This window comes from Grampus griseus, assembly GCF_964374135.1.
Source record: "Grampus griseus genome assembly, contig: HAP1_SCAFFOLD_1078, whole genome shotgun sequence".
Classification (NCBI taxonomy): domain Eukaryota; kingdom Metazoa; phylum Chordata; class Mammalia; order Artiodactyla; family Delphinidae; genus Grampus; species Grampus griseus.
The window spans coordinates 1,791-19,648 of NW_028132445.1; the positions used below are offsets into that span (position 1 = coordinate 1,791).

The 17,858-nt window shown below is 43.7% G+C and overlaps 1 protein-coding gene across 1 annotated transcript in view; it reads right to left on the reverse strand.

Annotated features, from left to right (window-relative positions):
* Positions 1–366: 366 nt before the first annotated feature.
* Positions 367–17,858, reverse strand: part of LOC309817855 (von Willebrand factor A domain-containing protein 5B1-like) — a gene marked incomplete at its 3' end in the record, with an annotated part of 29,929 nt that continues 12,437 nt past the window's right edge. The window contains exons 7-12 of the mRNA XM_082682130.1: positions 15,556–15,666; positions 13,463–13,665; positions 12,879–12,993; positions 3,517–3,702; positions 1,422–1,605; positions 367–557 (exon numbers count right to left, since the gene is read on the reverse strand). Coding sequence (XP_082538256.1) covers positions 367–557; positions 1,422–1,605; positions 3,517–3,702; positions 12,879–12,993; positions 13,463–13,665; positions 15,556–15,666 — 990 coding nt within the window. The remainder of the gene's footprint in view (positions 558–1,421; positions 1,606–3,516; positions 3,703–12,878; positions 12,994–13,462; positions 13,666–15,555; positions 15,667–17,858) is intronic.

Here is a 17,858-nt window from a genome sequence, read left to right on the forward strand (position 1 = left end):
CCCTGGGTAAGTCACTTTACCTCTCTGACCCTCAATTTCCACATCTGTACGGAGTGGGGGTGGCTGGCCCCCACATTCCCTCCTTTCCAAGGGGTGCTGTAAAATCAAATGAGAGTGTAGATGGGGGTGCTCCTTGCCAACTGGGAAGTTCTATGAGCAGAGAATGGGTGATGTCATTGACCAATGGGTATCATTATTAGGAAGTTGTCATTGGAGGTCAGGCAAGTGAAGATCCAGAAAAAGGAGGAAGAAGTGACTCACTTCACTGTAAATTGTGGTCAAGCTCCATCCTTATGGCTGAAGCAGGAGACAGAGCTCTTCCCCATCTATGGCCACCCCCAACTCCAATATGCCCTGCTTGGGTACCTGCAAATCAATCTGCCACCGCGGAGCATCCAGGCTGGTCTGCTTGGTGAGGTCCTGCAGCTTGGCTTTCCTCAGTGGATATCTCCTGGCAGCTGTTGTGGGGTCGCTGGCCGTAAGGGCCCTTGGAGAGGGCTTGTGGGTGGTGATCTGGTTGGTGCTGTATGCCCGCCGTCGCTGGGAGAAGTCTAGACCTGGGCAGGAGTGGTGACAGGGAAGCCATCAGGGTGGAGGACAGTGGGGAAAGAGAGAGGAGCTTGCATACCCATTTCTTGCTTGGAAACTTCTTGAGTTTTCCACCACTTACCTACTGAAATATGTGCAGATGCCTCACCTCACCTGGCATTCAAAGCCTTGCCTAATCTAGCTCTAATCTAGCCACCCAGCTACTCTCCTTTCTGCTCATTTTTCAAGGTATTATGTGCTCCAAATATACCAGTTGTGTATACGTTTTCTAGGTGTGACACCTCCACATCTTTGCTCAGGCAGTTTCTCCTGCCTGGAATCTCCTCTCCCTTCCCACTTCTAAGAACCAGTGCCCTCGTTATGTCTTTGTTAATATCCTCTACCAGATGTTCCTTTCCCTGGGATCCTTACAGTCTGTTAAACTTTCTTGTGGTCCATGTCATTCTGCTTTCTAAGAGAGTTAAGGCCAGTTGTATCTCTCTCACTAGATGGAGAACTTCTGAGGGACAAGTGCCACGTTTGAGTCATCTTTGCTTCCCACACTGCGCTCAGCACCTAGCCTTAGTAGGTCATCAGTAATTACCCTCTGAATGGAAACTAAAACCATAAAGAGGTTTTGGAGGAAGACAGGTCTAAACTCTTTATCTGTACTCTACCTCTTTCAAGTTCCATGAGCTTAGTCACATTGCTAAAATTCTCCAAGTTTCAGTTCCCTCATCTGTAAAGTTGGTATTATAGTACCCACCTCCACAGCTGCTAACCGTTCAATGAGATTGTAAAAAGTGCTTAACACGTAATAAGTGTTCAGTAAAAATGTAGCAATCATGGCCTCCCTGGAGAAGGGAGTAAAGCTCAAAGAACAACTGACTGACCGGGACTGGTGGCGGAGTCTCCGCTGGATGGCTGGGCATCTTTGGCCTGCCTCAGGTTGAAGGGTGTCCCCAAGCTCTTGGCACAGTCTCCAGTGTCTGGGCTAGGTCCCTCATCCTGTGAGTGGTAGAAGACAGAGCTGCCGGACTCCTGAGAGTGTAGCATGCTGTATCGTCTTCTCTTGTCCTGGAGGGAGGGAGAGAAAAGAGGGCTTAGAGTGAGGCTGGATGTCAGGAAGGACATCCAAAGGGCAGCAAGGGGTGTGAGAGGAGATGGTGGAGGTTCTACCTTTGAAGAACTGAAATAATAAGAAAATTTTTTGCTTGCTTGGGGAGTTTAGGCAGACTCCTGCCTAAATTTAAGGGATGGTGAATGGAGGTGGTTTTTCATATCACTTATGCTGTTTATATTTTTCATTATATTCTTTATTAAATGTTAAAAAAAAGCGTAATTCTAAATGCTACTGCTGTCTCCAAATAGATAACCAAAAATAACAGCATGAACCATCTGTTCCTTTTGTTTCATTCTCCATGATATAAACATATATAAAAATATAAGGGCTTATTGGGGTCATCTTGTGTTACAAAAGCTGGACCATATTACTTACATTTATCAGTAGCTTGAACTTTGCACTTAAAACATTTTGGAAATCTTTCACGTCAACTATTCTTTTAAACATTTGGCTGTACGATATTCTACTACCCCTTTTTATTAAGCATTCGCTTTGTGGCCATTTATTTTTTGCCACCGTAAAAAATGCTACAATAAATCCTTGACCATGAATCTATTACATTACTTTTATTTCTATGTGTTTGATTCTTAGGAGGTTTTTCTGGGTTGAAAAGGTATATATTTCTAATTTTATTAGTTATTTCTAGATCACCTTCCGGGAGGGTAAGTCACAATTATACCCTTACCCAACAACTCTTCTAGTAGTAGGAGAAAGCATTGCCAGTCTCACGGGTAAGGAAAGGAGAATAGATTTGACAGTCCCTGCTAGTAGTAAGGTCTGTGGCTGATCTGCTACCTCTCAGACCTCCAAGAAAGGCCTGGATTATGCAGAGTCTTGACCAGCATTTTGTTTAGCACGTTCTCCCTGCAGTTGAACACTCTACTCTCCAAAACACTTTTACCATTACTGACCATGGTTCTTAAGAGATTCCGTAACATTTTAAAATCTGGAAATTTCAAATAAACTTCTAACTCCTCTTGAAAGATTGGAAACACATTTAACATAGGGTCCACATTCTTGCATGGTAACTGTTTGTCAGGGCCGAGTAGGGGCTGAGCATTTAGACAGAGTGTGTGCTCTCCAGTTTGCTGTATTCCTCACCACCCCTTATTTCCTCTTATGGGGAATGTCTGCTATCTCTCATGACATTTGTCCCTTTGATTTTTACAACAAGCCCATTTCGTTCATTTTATACCTGCCCAATCCCCCTAGGCATTGGGTTTGTGTGACTCCTGCTTAAAAACTAAACAAGATGACAAATCCTTTAAAGGGGAGTGGAGAGACTTACTAATGAGGTAAGCTAGATGAGAAAATAGCATCTCAGGCAATCTTCTACATTTTAGCATGGATTCCACCTCCCTTTGAGAAGTTCCTCACTGTTATTCCACTTCTGCCACCACATACAAGAGAATTATCCATGTAAATGAATAAAACACAAATTCATCTAAGGAGATATGATCTGTCTAGAGTGTTCAGGGAAAGAAATCTGAGTGCCATTGTTCTGAATTGAACTACTCACCAAAATCACTTGGAGTAGACTATGCAAAATGCAGGTTCCTGGGCCTTATCTTCAGAGATTTTTATTCAGGGGACCTGGGTTGGAGCTAGGGTTCTGCATTTTAAACATGTTCCCCAAGTTCTCCTCTTGCAGGGGATCTTGAGGACCACATATTGAGATGGTAGCATTTACCCAAGCAGTGTCACCATGACTGAATGTCCACAGCCTGACAACTATACCCCACAAGAGTAAACCCAGATCCAATTGGCTCCTAGCTGCCACAAATAAATCGTCTTTCCAGCCAAGGATGGCTTTGTGGAAAGGGTTCTGGACCCCCACTGACCCCTGGAATTTCTAAAGTACTTACTGTTCTGGGATTGGAGATGTATAAGGAGGCATCACATACAATGCCATACCCCACCAGCCGTTCTCCAGGGAAGAGGGAGCTGGTGCTGACAGGTGAGATCAGGACCTCGGTAGTCTCAGGGAAGACCCACTCCACAGTCACATCACTCAGGACTGGGGCCATGGCCTTCTTCAGGGATTTGACCATCTGTTGGACAGGGTCAGAACACAGGTTGGGGGGGATGTGTGAACGGGGGTGTGCACAAATGAGGAGCCTGAAGACTATGTGGGTGTGAGCATGGGAAGAGGTAGCAGGGAAGAAGTGACAGTAGACTTTGGGCGGCTTGCCCAGCAGCAAACATGCCTCTGCGTTTCTTAGACTCCTAGAACATCAGAGTTGGAGCAGATCTTTACTTTCACCTTCTCTAAGCTTAGCATTTTATAAATGAGAAAAACCCAAGACTCAGAGTAGGGCTGTGATGAACCTGGGACACACAGAAAGTTTGTCTCAAAACATGGACTGAATAGTGACCTTGAGCAACTCAATTTACCTCCCTGGGCCACCGTGTCCCCTTCTGTTAAAGGGAGTTAGTAATTCTTAACTTTCAGTGTAGTTGGGAAGATACTGCATTTGAAGTATCTGCCACGTGATAGGCATTCAATGAATGTCAGCTGGTTTAGCGCTTGGACAGTGGTTTAACGTCCCCTAGGATGATTTCCTCAATGGACTGCAAAGCTGGGGAAAAATGATTTGAGGATTGTGGCAGTCATAGAGGAGCACTCTCAAATTTCCCTTTGAGAAAGACTGTGTTCTTTTTTTTTTTTTTTTGGCTTAAAACAACAGCAATGTATTTTTTTACAAGCTCTCGAGGCCAGTAGTCTGAAATGAGTCTTCTGGGGCTAAACCCAAGCATTTGGCAGTGCTGCTTTCCCTTGGAGGCTCTAGGAGAGAATCCCTTCCTTGCCTCTTCCAGCTTCTGGTGGCCAGTGGCATTCCCTAGCTTGCAGCTGCATCACTCCAATCTTGGCTTCTGATGTCACACTGTCTTCTCTTTATCTGAAGTCAAACCTCCCTCTGCTTTATTCTTTTTTTTTTTTTAATTTTTTTTTTTTAACATCTTTATTGGGGTATAATTACTTTACAATGGTGTGTTAGTTTCTGCTTTATAACAAAGTGAATCAGTTATACATATACATATGTTCCCATATCTCTTCCCTCTTGCGTCTCCCTCCCTCCCACCCTCCCTATCCCACCCTTCCAGGCTGTCACAAAGCACCGAGCCAATATCCCTGTGCCATGCGGCTGCTTCCCACTAGCTATCTACCTTACTACGTTTGTTAGTGTGTATATGTCCATGACTCTCTCTCGCTCTGTCACAGCTCACCCTTCCCCCTCCCCATAACCTCAAGTCCGTTCTCTAGGAGGTCTGCGTCTTTATTCCTGCCTTACCCCTAGGTTCTTCATGACATTTTTTTTTCTTAAATTCCATATATATGTGTTAGCATACTGTATTTGTCTTTTTCTTTCTGACTTACTTCACTGTGTATGACAGACTCTAGGTCTATCCACCTCATTACAAATAGCTCAATTTCGTTTCATTTTATGGCTGAGTAATATTCCATTGTATATATGTGCCACATCTTCTTTATCCATTCATCCGATGATGGGCACTTAGGTTGTTTCCATCTCCGGGCTATTGTAAATAGAGCTGCGATGAACATTTTGGTACATGACTCTTTTTGAATTTCGGTTTTCTCAGGGTATATGCCCAGTAGTGGAATTGCTGGGTCATATGGTAGTTCTATTTGTAGTTTTTTAAGGAACCTCCATACTGTTCTCCATAGTGGCTGAACCAATTCACATTCCCACCAGCAGTGCAAGAGGGTTCCCTTTTCTCCACACCCTCTCCAGCATTTATTGTTTCTAGATTTTTTGATGATGGCCATTCTGACTGGTGTGAGATGATATCTCATTGTAGTTTTGATTTGCATTTCTCTAATGATTAATGATGTTGAGCATTCTTTCATGTGTTTGTTGGCAGTCTGTATATCTTCTTTGGAGAAATGTCTATTTAGGTCTTCTGCCCATTTTTGGATTGGGTTGTTTGTTTTTTTGTTGTTGAGCTGCATGAGCTGCTTGCAAATTTTGGAGATTAATCCTTTCTCGGTTGCTTCATTTGCAAATATTTTCTCCCATTCTGAGGGTTGTCTTTTGGTCTTGTTTATGGTTTCCTTTGCTGTGCAAAAGCTTTGAAGTTTCATTAGGTCCCATTTGTTTATTTTTGTTTTTATTTCCATTACTCTAGGGGGTGGGTCAGAAAGAATCTTGCTGTGATTTATGTCATAGAGTGTTCTGCCTATGTTTTCCTCTAATAGTTTGATAGTTTCTGGCCTTATATTTAGGTCTTTAATCCATTTTGAGCTTATTTTTGTGTATGGTGTTAGGGAGTGTTCTAATTTCATTCTTTTACATGTACCTGTCCAGTTTTCCCAGCACCACTTATTGAAGAGGCTGTCCTTTTTCCACTGTACATTCCTGCCACCTTTATCAAAGATAAGGTGTCCATATGTGCATGGGTTTATCTCTGGGCTTTCTATCCTGTTCCATTGATCTATCTTTCTGTTTTTGTGCCAGTACCATACCGTCTTGATAACTGTAGCTTTGTAGTATAGTCTGAAGTCAGGGAGCCTGATTCCTCCAGTTCCTTTTTTTGTTCTCAAGATTGCTTTGGCTATTCGGGGTCTTTTGTGTTTCCATACAAATTGCGAAATTTTTTGTTCTAGTTCTGTGAAAAATGCCAGTGGTAGTTTGATAGGGATTGCATTGAATCTATAGATTGCTTTGGGTAGTAGAGTCATTTTCACAATATTGATTCTTCCAATCCAAGAACATGGTATATGTCTCCATCTATTTGTATCATCTTTAATTTCTTTCATCAGTGTCTTATACTTTTCTGCATACAGGTCTTTTGCCTCCTTAGGTAGGTTTATTCCTAGATATTTTATTCTTTTTGTTGCAATGGTAAATGGGAGTGTTTTCTTGATTTCACTTTCAGATTTTTCATCATTAGTATATAGGAATGCCAGAGATTTCTGTGCATTAATTTTGTATCCTGCTACTTTACCAAATTCATTGATTAGCTCTAGTAGTTTTCTGGTAGCATCTTTAGGATTCTCTATGTATAGGATCATGTCATCTGCAAACAGTGACAGCTTTACTTCTTCTTTTCCGATTTGGATTCCTTTTATTTCCTTCTCTTCTCTGATTGCTGTGGCTAAAACTTCCAAAACTATGTTGAATAAGAGTGGTGAGAGTGGGCACCCTTGTCTTGTTCCTGATCTTAGTGGAAATGCTTTCAGTTTTTCACCATTGAGGATGATGTTTGCTGTGGGCTTGTCGTATATGGCCTTTATTATGTTGAGGAAAGTTCCCTCTATGCCTACTTTCTGCAGGGTTTTTATCATAAATGGGTGTTGAATTTTGTCAAAAGCTGCATCTATTGAGATGATCATATGGTTTTTCTCCTTCAATTTGTTAATATGGTTTATCACATTGATAGATTTGCGTATATTGAAGAATCCTTGCATTCCTGGAATAAACCCCACTTGATCATGGTGTATGATCCTTTTAATGTGCTGTTGGATTCTGTTTGCTAGTATTTTGTTGAGGATTTTTGCATCTATGTTCATCAGTGATATTGGCCTGTAATTTTCTTTCTTTGTGACATCCTTGCCTGGTTTTGGTATCAAGGTGATGGTGGCCTCGTAGAATGAGTTTGGGAGTGTTCCTCCCTCTGCTATATTTTGGAAGAGTTTGAGAAGGATAGGTGTTAGCTCTTCTCTAAATGTTTGATAGAATTCGCCTGTGAAGCCATCTGGTCCTGGGCTTTTCTTTGTTGGAAGATTTTTAATCACAGTTTCAATTTCAGTGCTTGTGATTGGTCTGTTCATATTTTCTATTTCTTCCTGATTCAGTCTTGGCAGGTTGTGCATTTCTAAGAATTTGTCCATTTCTTCCAGATTGTCCATTTTATTGGCATAGAGTTGCTTGTAGTAATCTCTCATGATCTCTTTTATTTCTGCAGTGTCAGTTGTTACCTCTCCTTTTTCATTTCTAATTCTATTGAGTTGAGTCTTCTCCCTTTTTTTCTTGATGAGTCTGGCTAGTGGTTTATCTATTTTGTTTATCTTCTCAAAGAACCAGCTTTTAGTTTTATTGATCTTTGCTATTGTTTCCTTCATTTCTTTTTCATTTATTTCTGATCTGATTTTTATGATTTCTTTCCTTCTGCTAGCTTTGGGGTTTTTTTGTTCTTCTTTCTCTAATTGTTTGAGGTGCAAGGTTAGGTTGTTTATTCTAGATGTTTCCTGCTTCTTAAGGTGGGCTTGTATTGCTATAAACTTCCCCCTTAGAACTGCTTTTGCTGCATCCCACAGGTTTTGGGTCGTTGTGTCTCCATTGTCATTTGTTTCTAGGTATTTTTTGATTTCCTCTTTGATTTCTTCAGTGATCACTTCATTATTAAGTAGTGTATTGTTTAGCCTCCATGTGTTTGTATTTTTTACAGATCTTTTCCTGTAATTGATATCTAGTCTCATGGCGTTGTGGTCAGAAAAGATACTTGATACAATTTCAATTTTCTTAAATTTGCCAAGGCTTGATTTGTGACCCAAGATATGATCTATCCTGGAGAATGTTCCATGAGCACTTGAGAAAAATGTGTATTCTGTTGTTTTTGGATGGAGTGTCCTATAAATATCAATTAAGTCCATCTTGTTTAATGTATCATTTAAAGCTTGTGTTTCCTTATTTATTTTCATTTTGGATGATCTGTCCTTGGGTGAAAGTGGGGTGTTTAAGTCCCCTACTATGAATGTGTTACTGTCGATTTCCCCTTTTATGGCTGTTAGTATTTGCCTTATGTATTGAGGTGCTCCTATGTTGGGTGCATAAATATTTACAATTGTTATATCTTCTTCTTGGATCGATCCCTTGATCATTATGTAGTGTCCTTCTTTGTCTCTTTTAATAGTCCTTATTTTAAAGTCTATTTTGTCTGATATGAGAATTGCTACTCCAGCTTTCTTTTGGTTTCCATTTGCATGGAATATCTTTTTCCATCCCCTTACTTTTAGTCTGTATGTGTCTCTAGGTCTGAAGTGGGTCTCTTGTAGACAGCATATGTAAGGGTCTTGTTTTTGTATCCATTCAGCTAATCTGTGTCTTTTGGTGGGAGCATTTAGTCCATTTACATTTAAGGTAATTATCGATATGTATGTTCCTATTCCCATTTTCTATATTGTTTTGGGTTCGTTATTATAGGTCTTTTCCTTCTCTTGTGTTTCTTGCCTAGAGAAGATCCTTTAGCATTTGTTGTAAAGCTGGTTTGGTGGTGCTGAACTCTCTCAGCTTTTGCTTGTCTGTAAAGGTTTTAATTTCTCCATCAAATCTGAATGAGATCCTTGCTGGGTAGAGTAGTCTTGGTTGCAGGTTTTTCTCCTTCATCACTTTCAGTATGTCCTGCCACTCCCTTCTGGCTTGTAGGGTTTCTGCTGAGAGATCAGCTGTTAACCTTATGGGGATTCCCTTATGTGTTATTTGTTGTTTTTCCCTTGCTGCTTTTAATATGCTTTCTTTGTATTTAATTTTTGACAGTTTGATTAATATGTGTCTTGGCGTATTTCTCCTTGTATTTATCCTGTATGGGACTCTCTGTGCTTCCTGGACTTGATTAACTATTTCCTTTCCCATATTAGGGAAGTTTTCAACTATAATCTCTTCAAATATTTTCTCAGTCCCTTTCTTTTTCTCTTCTTCTTCTGGAACCCCTATAATTCGAATGTTGGTGCGTTTAATGTTGTCCCAGAGGTCTCTGAGACTGTCCTCAGTTCTTTTCATTCTTTTTTCTTTATTCTGCTCTGCAGTAGTTATTTCCACTATTTTATCTTCCAGGTCACTTATCCGTTCTTCTGCCTCAGTTATTCTGCTATTGATCCCATCTAGAGTATTTTTAATTTCATTTATTGTGTTGTTCATCGTTGCTTGTTTCATCTTTAGTTCTTCTAGGTCCTTGTTAACTGATTCTTGCATTTTGTCCATTCTATTGTCCATTCTATCTCCAAGATTTTGGATCAACCTTACTATCATTATTCTGAATTCTTTTTCAGGTAGACTGCCTATTTCCTCTTCATTTGTTAGGTCTGGTGCATTTTTATCTTGCTCCTTTACCTGCTGTGTGTTTTTCTGTTTTCTCATTTTGCTTATCTTACTGTGTTTGGGGTCTCCTTTTTGCAGGCTGCAGGTTCGTAGTTCCTCTTGTTTTTGATGTCTGTCTCCAGTGGCTAAGGTTGGTTCAGTGGGTTGTGTAGGCTTCCTGGTGGAGGGGACTAGTGCCTGTGTTGTGGTGGATGAGGCTGGATCTTGTCTCTCTAGTGGGCAGGTTCACGTCTGGTGGTGTGTTTTGGGGTGTCTGTGGCCTTATTATGATTTTAGGCAGCCTCTCTGCTAATGGGTGGGGTTGTGTTCCTGTTTTGCTAGTTGTTTGGCACAGGTTGTCCAGCACTGTGGCTTGCTGGTCGTTGAGTGAAGCTGGGTGCTGGTGTTAAGATGGAGGTCTCTGGGAGATTTTTGCCGTTTGATATTATGTGGAGCTGGGAGGTCTCTTGTGGACCAGTGTCCTGAAGTTGGCTCTCCTACCTCAGAGGCAGAGCCCTGACTCCTGGCTGGAGCACCAAGAGCCTTTCATCCACACGGCTCAGAATAAAAGGGAGAAAAAGTAGAGGGAATTAGTAGAAGTATGAGGAAAGAAAGAAGGAAAGGAGGGAAGGAAGGAGGGAAGGAAGGAAGGAAGGAAGGAAGAAAGAAAGAAAGAAGCAAAGAAGGAAAAAAGGCAAGAAGGAACGAAAGGAGGGAGGGAGGGAGGGAGGAAGGAAGGAAGGAGGGAAAGAAGGAAAAACAGAAAGAAAGAAGATACAGTAAAAATAAAATAAAGTATAATAAAGTTATTGAATTAAAAAATTCTTAATTAGAAAAAAAAAAAAAGGGACGGATAGAACCTTAGGACAAATGTTGGAAGCAAAGCTATACAGACAAAGTCTTACACAGAAGCGTACACATACACCCTCACAAAAAGAGGTAAAGGGGGAAAAATCATAAATCTTGCTGTCAGAGACCACCTCCTCAATTTGGGATGATTCGTTGTCTAAAGGAGGGAAGGAAGGAGGGAAGGAAGGAAGGAAGAAAGAAAGAAAGAAGGAAAGAAGGCAAGAAGGAACGAAAGGAGGGAGGGAGGGAGGAAGGAAGGAAGGAGGGAAAGAAGGAAAAACAGAAAGAAAGAAGATACAGTAAAAATAAAATAAAGTATAATAAAGTTATTGAATTAAAAAATTCTTAATTAGAAAAAAAAAAAAAGGGACGGATAGAACCTTAGGACAAATGTTGGAAGCAAAGCTATACAAAGTCTTACACAGAAGCGTACACATACACCCTCACAAAAAGAGGTAAAGGGGGAAAAATCATAAATCTTGCTGTCAGAGACCACCTCCTCAATTTGGGATGATTCGTTGTCTAAAGGAGGGAAGGAAGGAAGGAAAGAAAGAAAGAAAGGACGAAGGTAAAGTATAATAATGTTCTTAAAATTAAAATTGATTATTAAGAAAAAAATTTTAAGAAAAAACCATGGACGGATAGAACCCTAGGACAAATGGTGGAAGCAAGACTATACAGACAAGATCTCACACAGAAGCATACACGTACACATTCACAAAAAGAGGAATAGGGAGAAAAATCATAGATCTTGCTCCCAAAGTCCACCTCCTTAATTTGGGATGATTGGCTGTCTATTCATGTATTCCACAGATGCAGGGTACATCAAGTTGATTGTGGAGCTTTAATCCGCTGCTTCTGAGGCTGCTGGGAGAGATTTCCCTTTCTCTTCTTTGTTCTCACAGCTCACAGGGGCTCAGCTTTGGATTTGGCCCTGCCTCTGCGTGTAGGTCGCTGGAGGGCGTCTGTTTTTTGCTCAGACAGGACGGGGTTAAAGGAGCCGCTGATTCGGGGGCTCTGGCGTACTGAGGCCAGCGGGGAGGGAGGGGCACGGAATGCGGGGCGGGCCTGCGGCGGCAAAGTCCGGCGTGACCCTGCACCAGCCCGAGGCCCGCCGTGCGCTCTCCCGGGGAAGTCGTCCCCGGATCCCGGGAACCCGGCAGTGGCGGGCTGCACAGGCTCCGCGGAAGAAGGGAGTGGAGAGCGACCTGCGCTCGCACACAGGCCCCTTGGTGGCGGCAGCAGCAGCCCCAACGTCTCCCGCTATTCTTTTTTTTTTTTTTTTTTAACATCTTTATCGGAGTATAATGGCTTTACAATGGTGTGTTAGTTTCTGCTTTATAACAAAGTGAATCAGTTATACATATGTTTCCATATCTCTTCCCTCTTGCATCTCCCTCCCTCCCACCCTACCTATCTCACCCCTCCAGGAGACACGGACCTACTAGAGAATGGACTTGAGGATATGGGGAGGGCGAAAGGTAAGATGTGACAAGACTGTGTTCTTTTGCTGCAAGGAATGCAGTTAGATGACAGTCTCCATGTGCAATGCCTCAGCTTTCAAACCAAGTTCACACCTCTCCCTGGAAGCCCCCAGGCAACAAATGAGCATGGCAGGGATATTAGTGCCTGGTCTTTCCACCCAACAGAGACAACCTAATGGGCAATTCTTGCTCCAGAGACCCCCGGTGGGTTGGATGAGACCCTGTCAGACCTGCACTGCAGTCTGAGGCTCTCCCTGACCAGTCCTGCTTCCCTCCTTCCCTTTCACAAGTGTTGCATCTGCACGTGGACTAAAAAGTTTTCCCTCCTGTTTCCTCCTCTTTTCCCTTCTACAGATTTTATCCCTCAAGAAACCTCTTGCACTCTTAACTTCAGCTCTGTTTCTTGTTCTTGGAAGATCTGGACGGACACAGGGATTTTCTAAGTGCTGGATTATTTGTGCCAATTATGCAAGACATGGAGAGAAGACTATAATTGCCTTGATTTCTGGGGCCTTTAGATTCTTCTGAGCCATCATTTGGCATCATCAGGAACATGGCCAGAAATGACCCCAAGCGCAACTCCTATCCATAGAGGCAGTGACTCCTTTGGGAGCCCCAATCCTGCCCAGCCAGTGGATGGAGTATATGAGCCAGTGGCTGGAGACCAGGGCATCTAGTGTTCTGTACTAGCTCCAGGAAATGTCCACTCTGTGGCCTCCAACTGTGATTTTCACTGGGGTGCAGTGGAGTGCTCAGACTTGGGGTGAAATCCCAGCTCCACCGCTGAGTTGCTGTGTGACCAGTGTGGGCCTCTGAGGTCCCAGCACCAGAAGAGATGGAGGCCCTTCTGCCTACCTTGGGCTGCAGCCGCTCCCCCTCCACCAGGAACTCAGCACTGCCCTTGGACACAGTTGCCAGCCCTTTCACCAGTCTGTGGCAGACGTTGGGTCCAATTCCAAAGCTATAGCACCTGGAGGAGGGGGACAAGAGAGGCTGCTACTTCCCATCCTCTCTGCCATTTTTGTCCCCTGATGGGGAAAGGGACAGATCGTGATCCAGCAGAGCTATCTCAGAGCTGGCCCCAGCTTCAGGTAGAGGGTGAGGGAGAAGAAAGAGGGCCATCAGTGGGCACTCACATTCACACATGGACAGCCCATCCCCTCCCGCCCCAGCGCAGAGTCGAAGCAGGTAGGACTTCCTCTGCCTAGACTGCTCTTTGAGACCTGGATGCAGAGGTGTGGGCATCTTATCCCTCCTGAACCACTGTGGGGAAAACGCAAACTTTGAAGTTGGCCACACCATCCTGGAAGCAAAGCTCTGTAGGAATTGTGGGTCCCCTCTTCTCCTCCTGGCACTTTCCACGTTGCCCCAGTTCTGACATTCCCCAGCCCAGGGCAGCCCAGAGTAACCGAGCCCTAAACCTTCAGCCCTGTGCCCACCTGGTGGAGAAGGCATGGTTTCGCAGCAGCTCCAGCACCTTCCCGGTGTTGCTGACGGCACCATCTGTGATGACGAAGAGCAGCCTCGGGTGGCCTCGGGGCACTGGCTGCCGGATGACCCACTTGAGCGGGGAGAGAATGTTGGTGCCACCCATGTCAGCTTGCATTCTCTGGATGTTGTCACAGGCCTTGGCCAAACTCTCCTGCAGAGAAGGGCCATGGGCAGGGAGATCGTCCCCAGGGTCATTATACGGTGTGGAGACTCTAAGCCCCTTGGAGGATGAATCCTTTGTTTCCCAGGATCTTAGTTCAGCCTCACTGGAGCTGACTCATGTTCCCAGTTTCATCTCTGCCCCACGCGCAGGAAGAATAGGTGGCCACTTTTCGGTGTGAGTCTGCCCAATAACACCACCTACCAATGCCCCAAATGCCACTATTCATGATGTATTAACCTACTGTTGTCCTTTCTTTGTTCCTCTTTCAAAATATAAACACCCCTGGAAAAGGTAGCACGTCAAGCCCTAACTGCCCAGCACAAATGAGGTTTCCTTTTCTGGTGAGTGAGGCAGGAGGTATGGTGGAAAGACCACATGACTAGAAATCTTAAGACTTGAGTCCTGGCCTGACTGTGGCACTAAATCCCTATGATACTCTGAGGAAACCATTTCCCCAATCTGGGTTTCAGATTTCCTCCCTCCTGGACCGACACTGTGAGACCCAACTGGCCAAGGATTCCTGCCACTGGATGGACGTCCCTGTAGCAAGGACAGATTCTCACTGGATATCAGATGTTTTCCTGCTCCTGACTCAGGAAGATGCTCCTCCAACATCCACACTTGGAGTAATGGAATATAACAAAAGTCTTAAAAAACTGTGTATGTACCTTTGGAACCAGCAAGACTAGGCATTTATTCCAAGCGAATCATTAAGGATGTATGCAAAGTATTTGCTGCAAAGATAACTCAATAGATAAAAATGGAGACAACTTAAATGCCCACCTGTAGCGGTTTAGTTAAATAAGTCGCAGCCTATCTGTGTAGTGAAATAGTGGCAGCTACTGAAAATTATGTTGCAGTTGAATACTTACTAGCATGGACACATGCTCATGGTAGGCTGTCTTGTTAGAAAAATAGGTTACAGAAAGTATGGGAGGTCTGATCCTACCTTTATTGAAAATGTATGTAAATGCTTAGAGCAAGAAGGGATTTATCCTAAGCTCTTAACAGTGGTTTTTCTTTTCTTCTGACTGATCATGGGAGATTTTCAAATTTTTCATTTTGATTATCTCGATTTAAAAATTGTGGGACAATCAATATATATTATTTCTGTATTTAAAAAACTGACAAGTAAGTTATTTTTAATTGAAAAGTGGCTCCTATGCCCTTCTTTCCTCCCTTCCCACCCACCGTCTCTCTCTCCCTCCCTTCCATCCTTCCCTCCCTTCCTTCCTTCCTTCCTGTTCCTAGACCTGGGTAAGATGTCCGCCACCCTCCCACCTTTATTTTCGCTGTGCTTCATGGCTTGTAGGATCTCAGTTCCCCAACCAGGGATTGAACCTGGGCCACAACAGTGAAAGCCCGGAATCCTAACCACTAGGCCACCAGGGAACTCCCTAGGATGCTCCCATTTTGAACATCCTATTGGGGCCAAGGGTCCTCTAGTTACAAACTGTTACCTTGAGCCATGCGAGCGCCATTCTTAGTCCACTCGCTCACCTATTCACTCCTCTATCCCTTGTTATTCACTCCTTTAGCTCAACCTTGCATGAATCTATCATTCTAATGAGACAGAGGCTTCAGTGAGTGGGAGGCCTGAGATATATCCTCTCCCTATCCCTTCCCTCTACCCCCTCCCAGCGTACATCCATACCTTGCCCCACATGATCTTTACTTTAAGGAGGGGGGAGACCAGAAGACTGCCTACATGGAGATAGCCTCCCTTTGGTTCTCTGCTCCTGACATCATCTAGGTTCTATATGTGTGAACAGGTTCTATGAGGGCAGGCCTCGGGGGTACCTCCTCTTTCCTCTTCCTTCCTTGCCTCTGTTTCTCACCACCTGACCCCTTCTGGTCCCAGCCATGCCCCCTCCTTACCTCATTGTAGGTCTGACTGGAAGGGAAGAGGGTCTTGAACGTGGATCCAAACCCAATGACATTGAAGAGGCAGGCCGGCATGAGGCTCTTAAGAGCCACCAGCATGGCATCCTGACAGGTGAGAAAGGAATTTTTAGGATTCAGGAAGGAGTTCTTACCTTGGCCACCACACAGCGTTGTTCTCATAGCAGCACGGAAGCAGCCTCCAAGGGCACCTTTCACCCTCTGTCTGCACCCAACATCACTTTCTCCCCCAGATAAAGAAATTCGCTGATGTTGACCAGAGGCTGAGCCAAAGCCATCATCATAAAAGTCCTCATCTGTGTAGCAAGGCTGATTTCTCAAAGCCATTCTCTTACAGTTTTCCAGTTTCGTTTCACCTCCTACTGACCCTGAGCGGTAAGGAGAGCAGGGAGTGCCCACCCCCTTCCACCAAAACAAAATTGATGTCTAAGGGAGGCACGTGGCCTGGTCCAGGTCCCACTGGTGATGAAGCAGCCCTCTGTTTCAAGGTCTGTGAGCATTAAAGAGTCTTAACCTATCAAACTATGCAACACCAGGAGACTTTGATCAAGGTATATTCTAAAAAATAATGACAAAGAGAGAAGGTGGAGGAGATGACAAGAGAGAGAATGATGATATCGATGATAATGACGATACAATGCAATGATAAATGTCAAGCAATTACTACATGCTAAGCACTTTGTATTCATTGTTTCATTTAACCTCTGTAACATGTATGATAGCATAGTGGTTAAGGAGATACATTTTGAAGTTAAATGTATCTGGGCTTCAATCTCACCATACACTTTGAAGTTAAACATATCTGGGCTTCAATCTCACCTTTGCTTTTACTAACTTGACCTTGGCTAGTTATATCTTTCCTTTGAACCTCAGTGTGGCGCACAGTAAACATTCAGTACCAACTGAATGGTTATTATTGCCAACCCCATGAGATACATATTAGTATCAATGCCTCTGTTTTACAGATAAGGAAACTGAGGCTCAGAGGGTTAAGGAATTGCACTGGATCGTAAAACCTGAGAATAGGACTGAGGCTTTCGAAGCATAGCTCCGAGATCTTTATTTATGTTGGCCCTGCCTTGGCACAGAACTCAGGGATGAGTGGCTTTCCCTCATCCCTATAGAGTTTATCGATAGCACCCCAGGGATCTCAGCATAGCTTCAGAGAAACAAACTGTTACACTCCAAAATCTTGAAGGAAACAGCAGCAAGTGGATCCTGGCAACTTTCACACCGTGTGGCCTTCCAGGCTCTGCAGCCCTGCAGCCCCTCTTCCATTCCCCTCTGTGAATATTGACATTAATGTTCTGTCCATCTCCTTTTGTTGCTTGTGTCAATATGTTTTGTTTTTCTGCAAAAGAAGTCAATACCTGTTTATTTTTCTTTAGCTCCTGACGTGTGTTGCTGCTAGGAGGAGACCCTGCTGGTCCATACAGATTGTCTCTGCTCGCACCTATTAGAATTTTAAAGCCATGTTTCTGGCAGCTGAAGAGTGAGACCAGCTGCAGGAAATTAACTTGGCCGAACTTTCCCCTTTGGCATGGCTGTTTGGATTTCTATTCTCTCCTACCTCCCTAAGCCTAGTTTTTCCTCCACCTTCAACCCAATGAGCCACGTGATGACTCAAGCAACCCCTCAATGGCCTCATTGTCAGTGGGGAAAGGGATGTGTGGCCTGAGTAATTTCTGCGACTTTTTCTAAAAGGGACGCGTTTAGCAGAATGGATCGTGCCAATGCAAAGCCATTTGTGAAAGGATGACCTCGAGCTCACTGAGCTGAACTGGAAGAGAAAGCAAGAGCGACTCCAAGGGGAAAGGGACCGAGACGTGAACCAAGTTATTGTCAGAGAATCCTGACAATAGGTCTCTAGTTCAGGAACTGGATTTCTACTCATAAACCAGCTTCATTTCACTGGTGGTAACTGCCTGGAACACTAAGATGGGAAGGAGGTAGAGACTGAATCCAGGCTCAGCACTGAAAAAAAAGTGTCATGGTCAATTACTGATGTCTGTCTGGGCTTGGAGGAGGGGAACAGAGGGATGTGTGACGTATGTTTGCCCTCCTTGAATGAATCCTTCTTTCTTATTTTACAGAAAGAATAAATGAAGCCAGAGTTGAGAATCAACTTGTCCAAAGCCACATAGCAAGTCAGTGGTAGAACTGACTCTGGAACCCAGGCATTGTTTTTCTCAGAGCCATGTAGCAGGAATGACAATCAGAGAAGAGAGGTTGTCTCAGTGGAAAAGTCTGTATAATTCCCTATTGGCAATGGAAGGAAA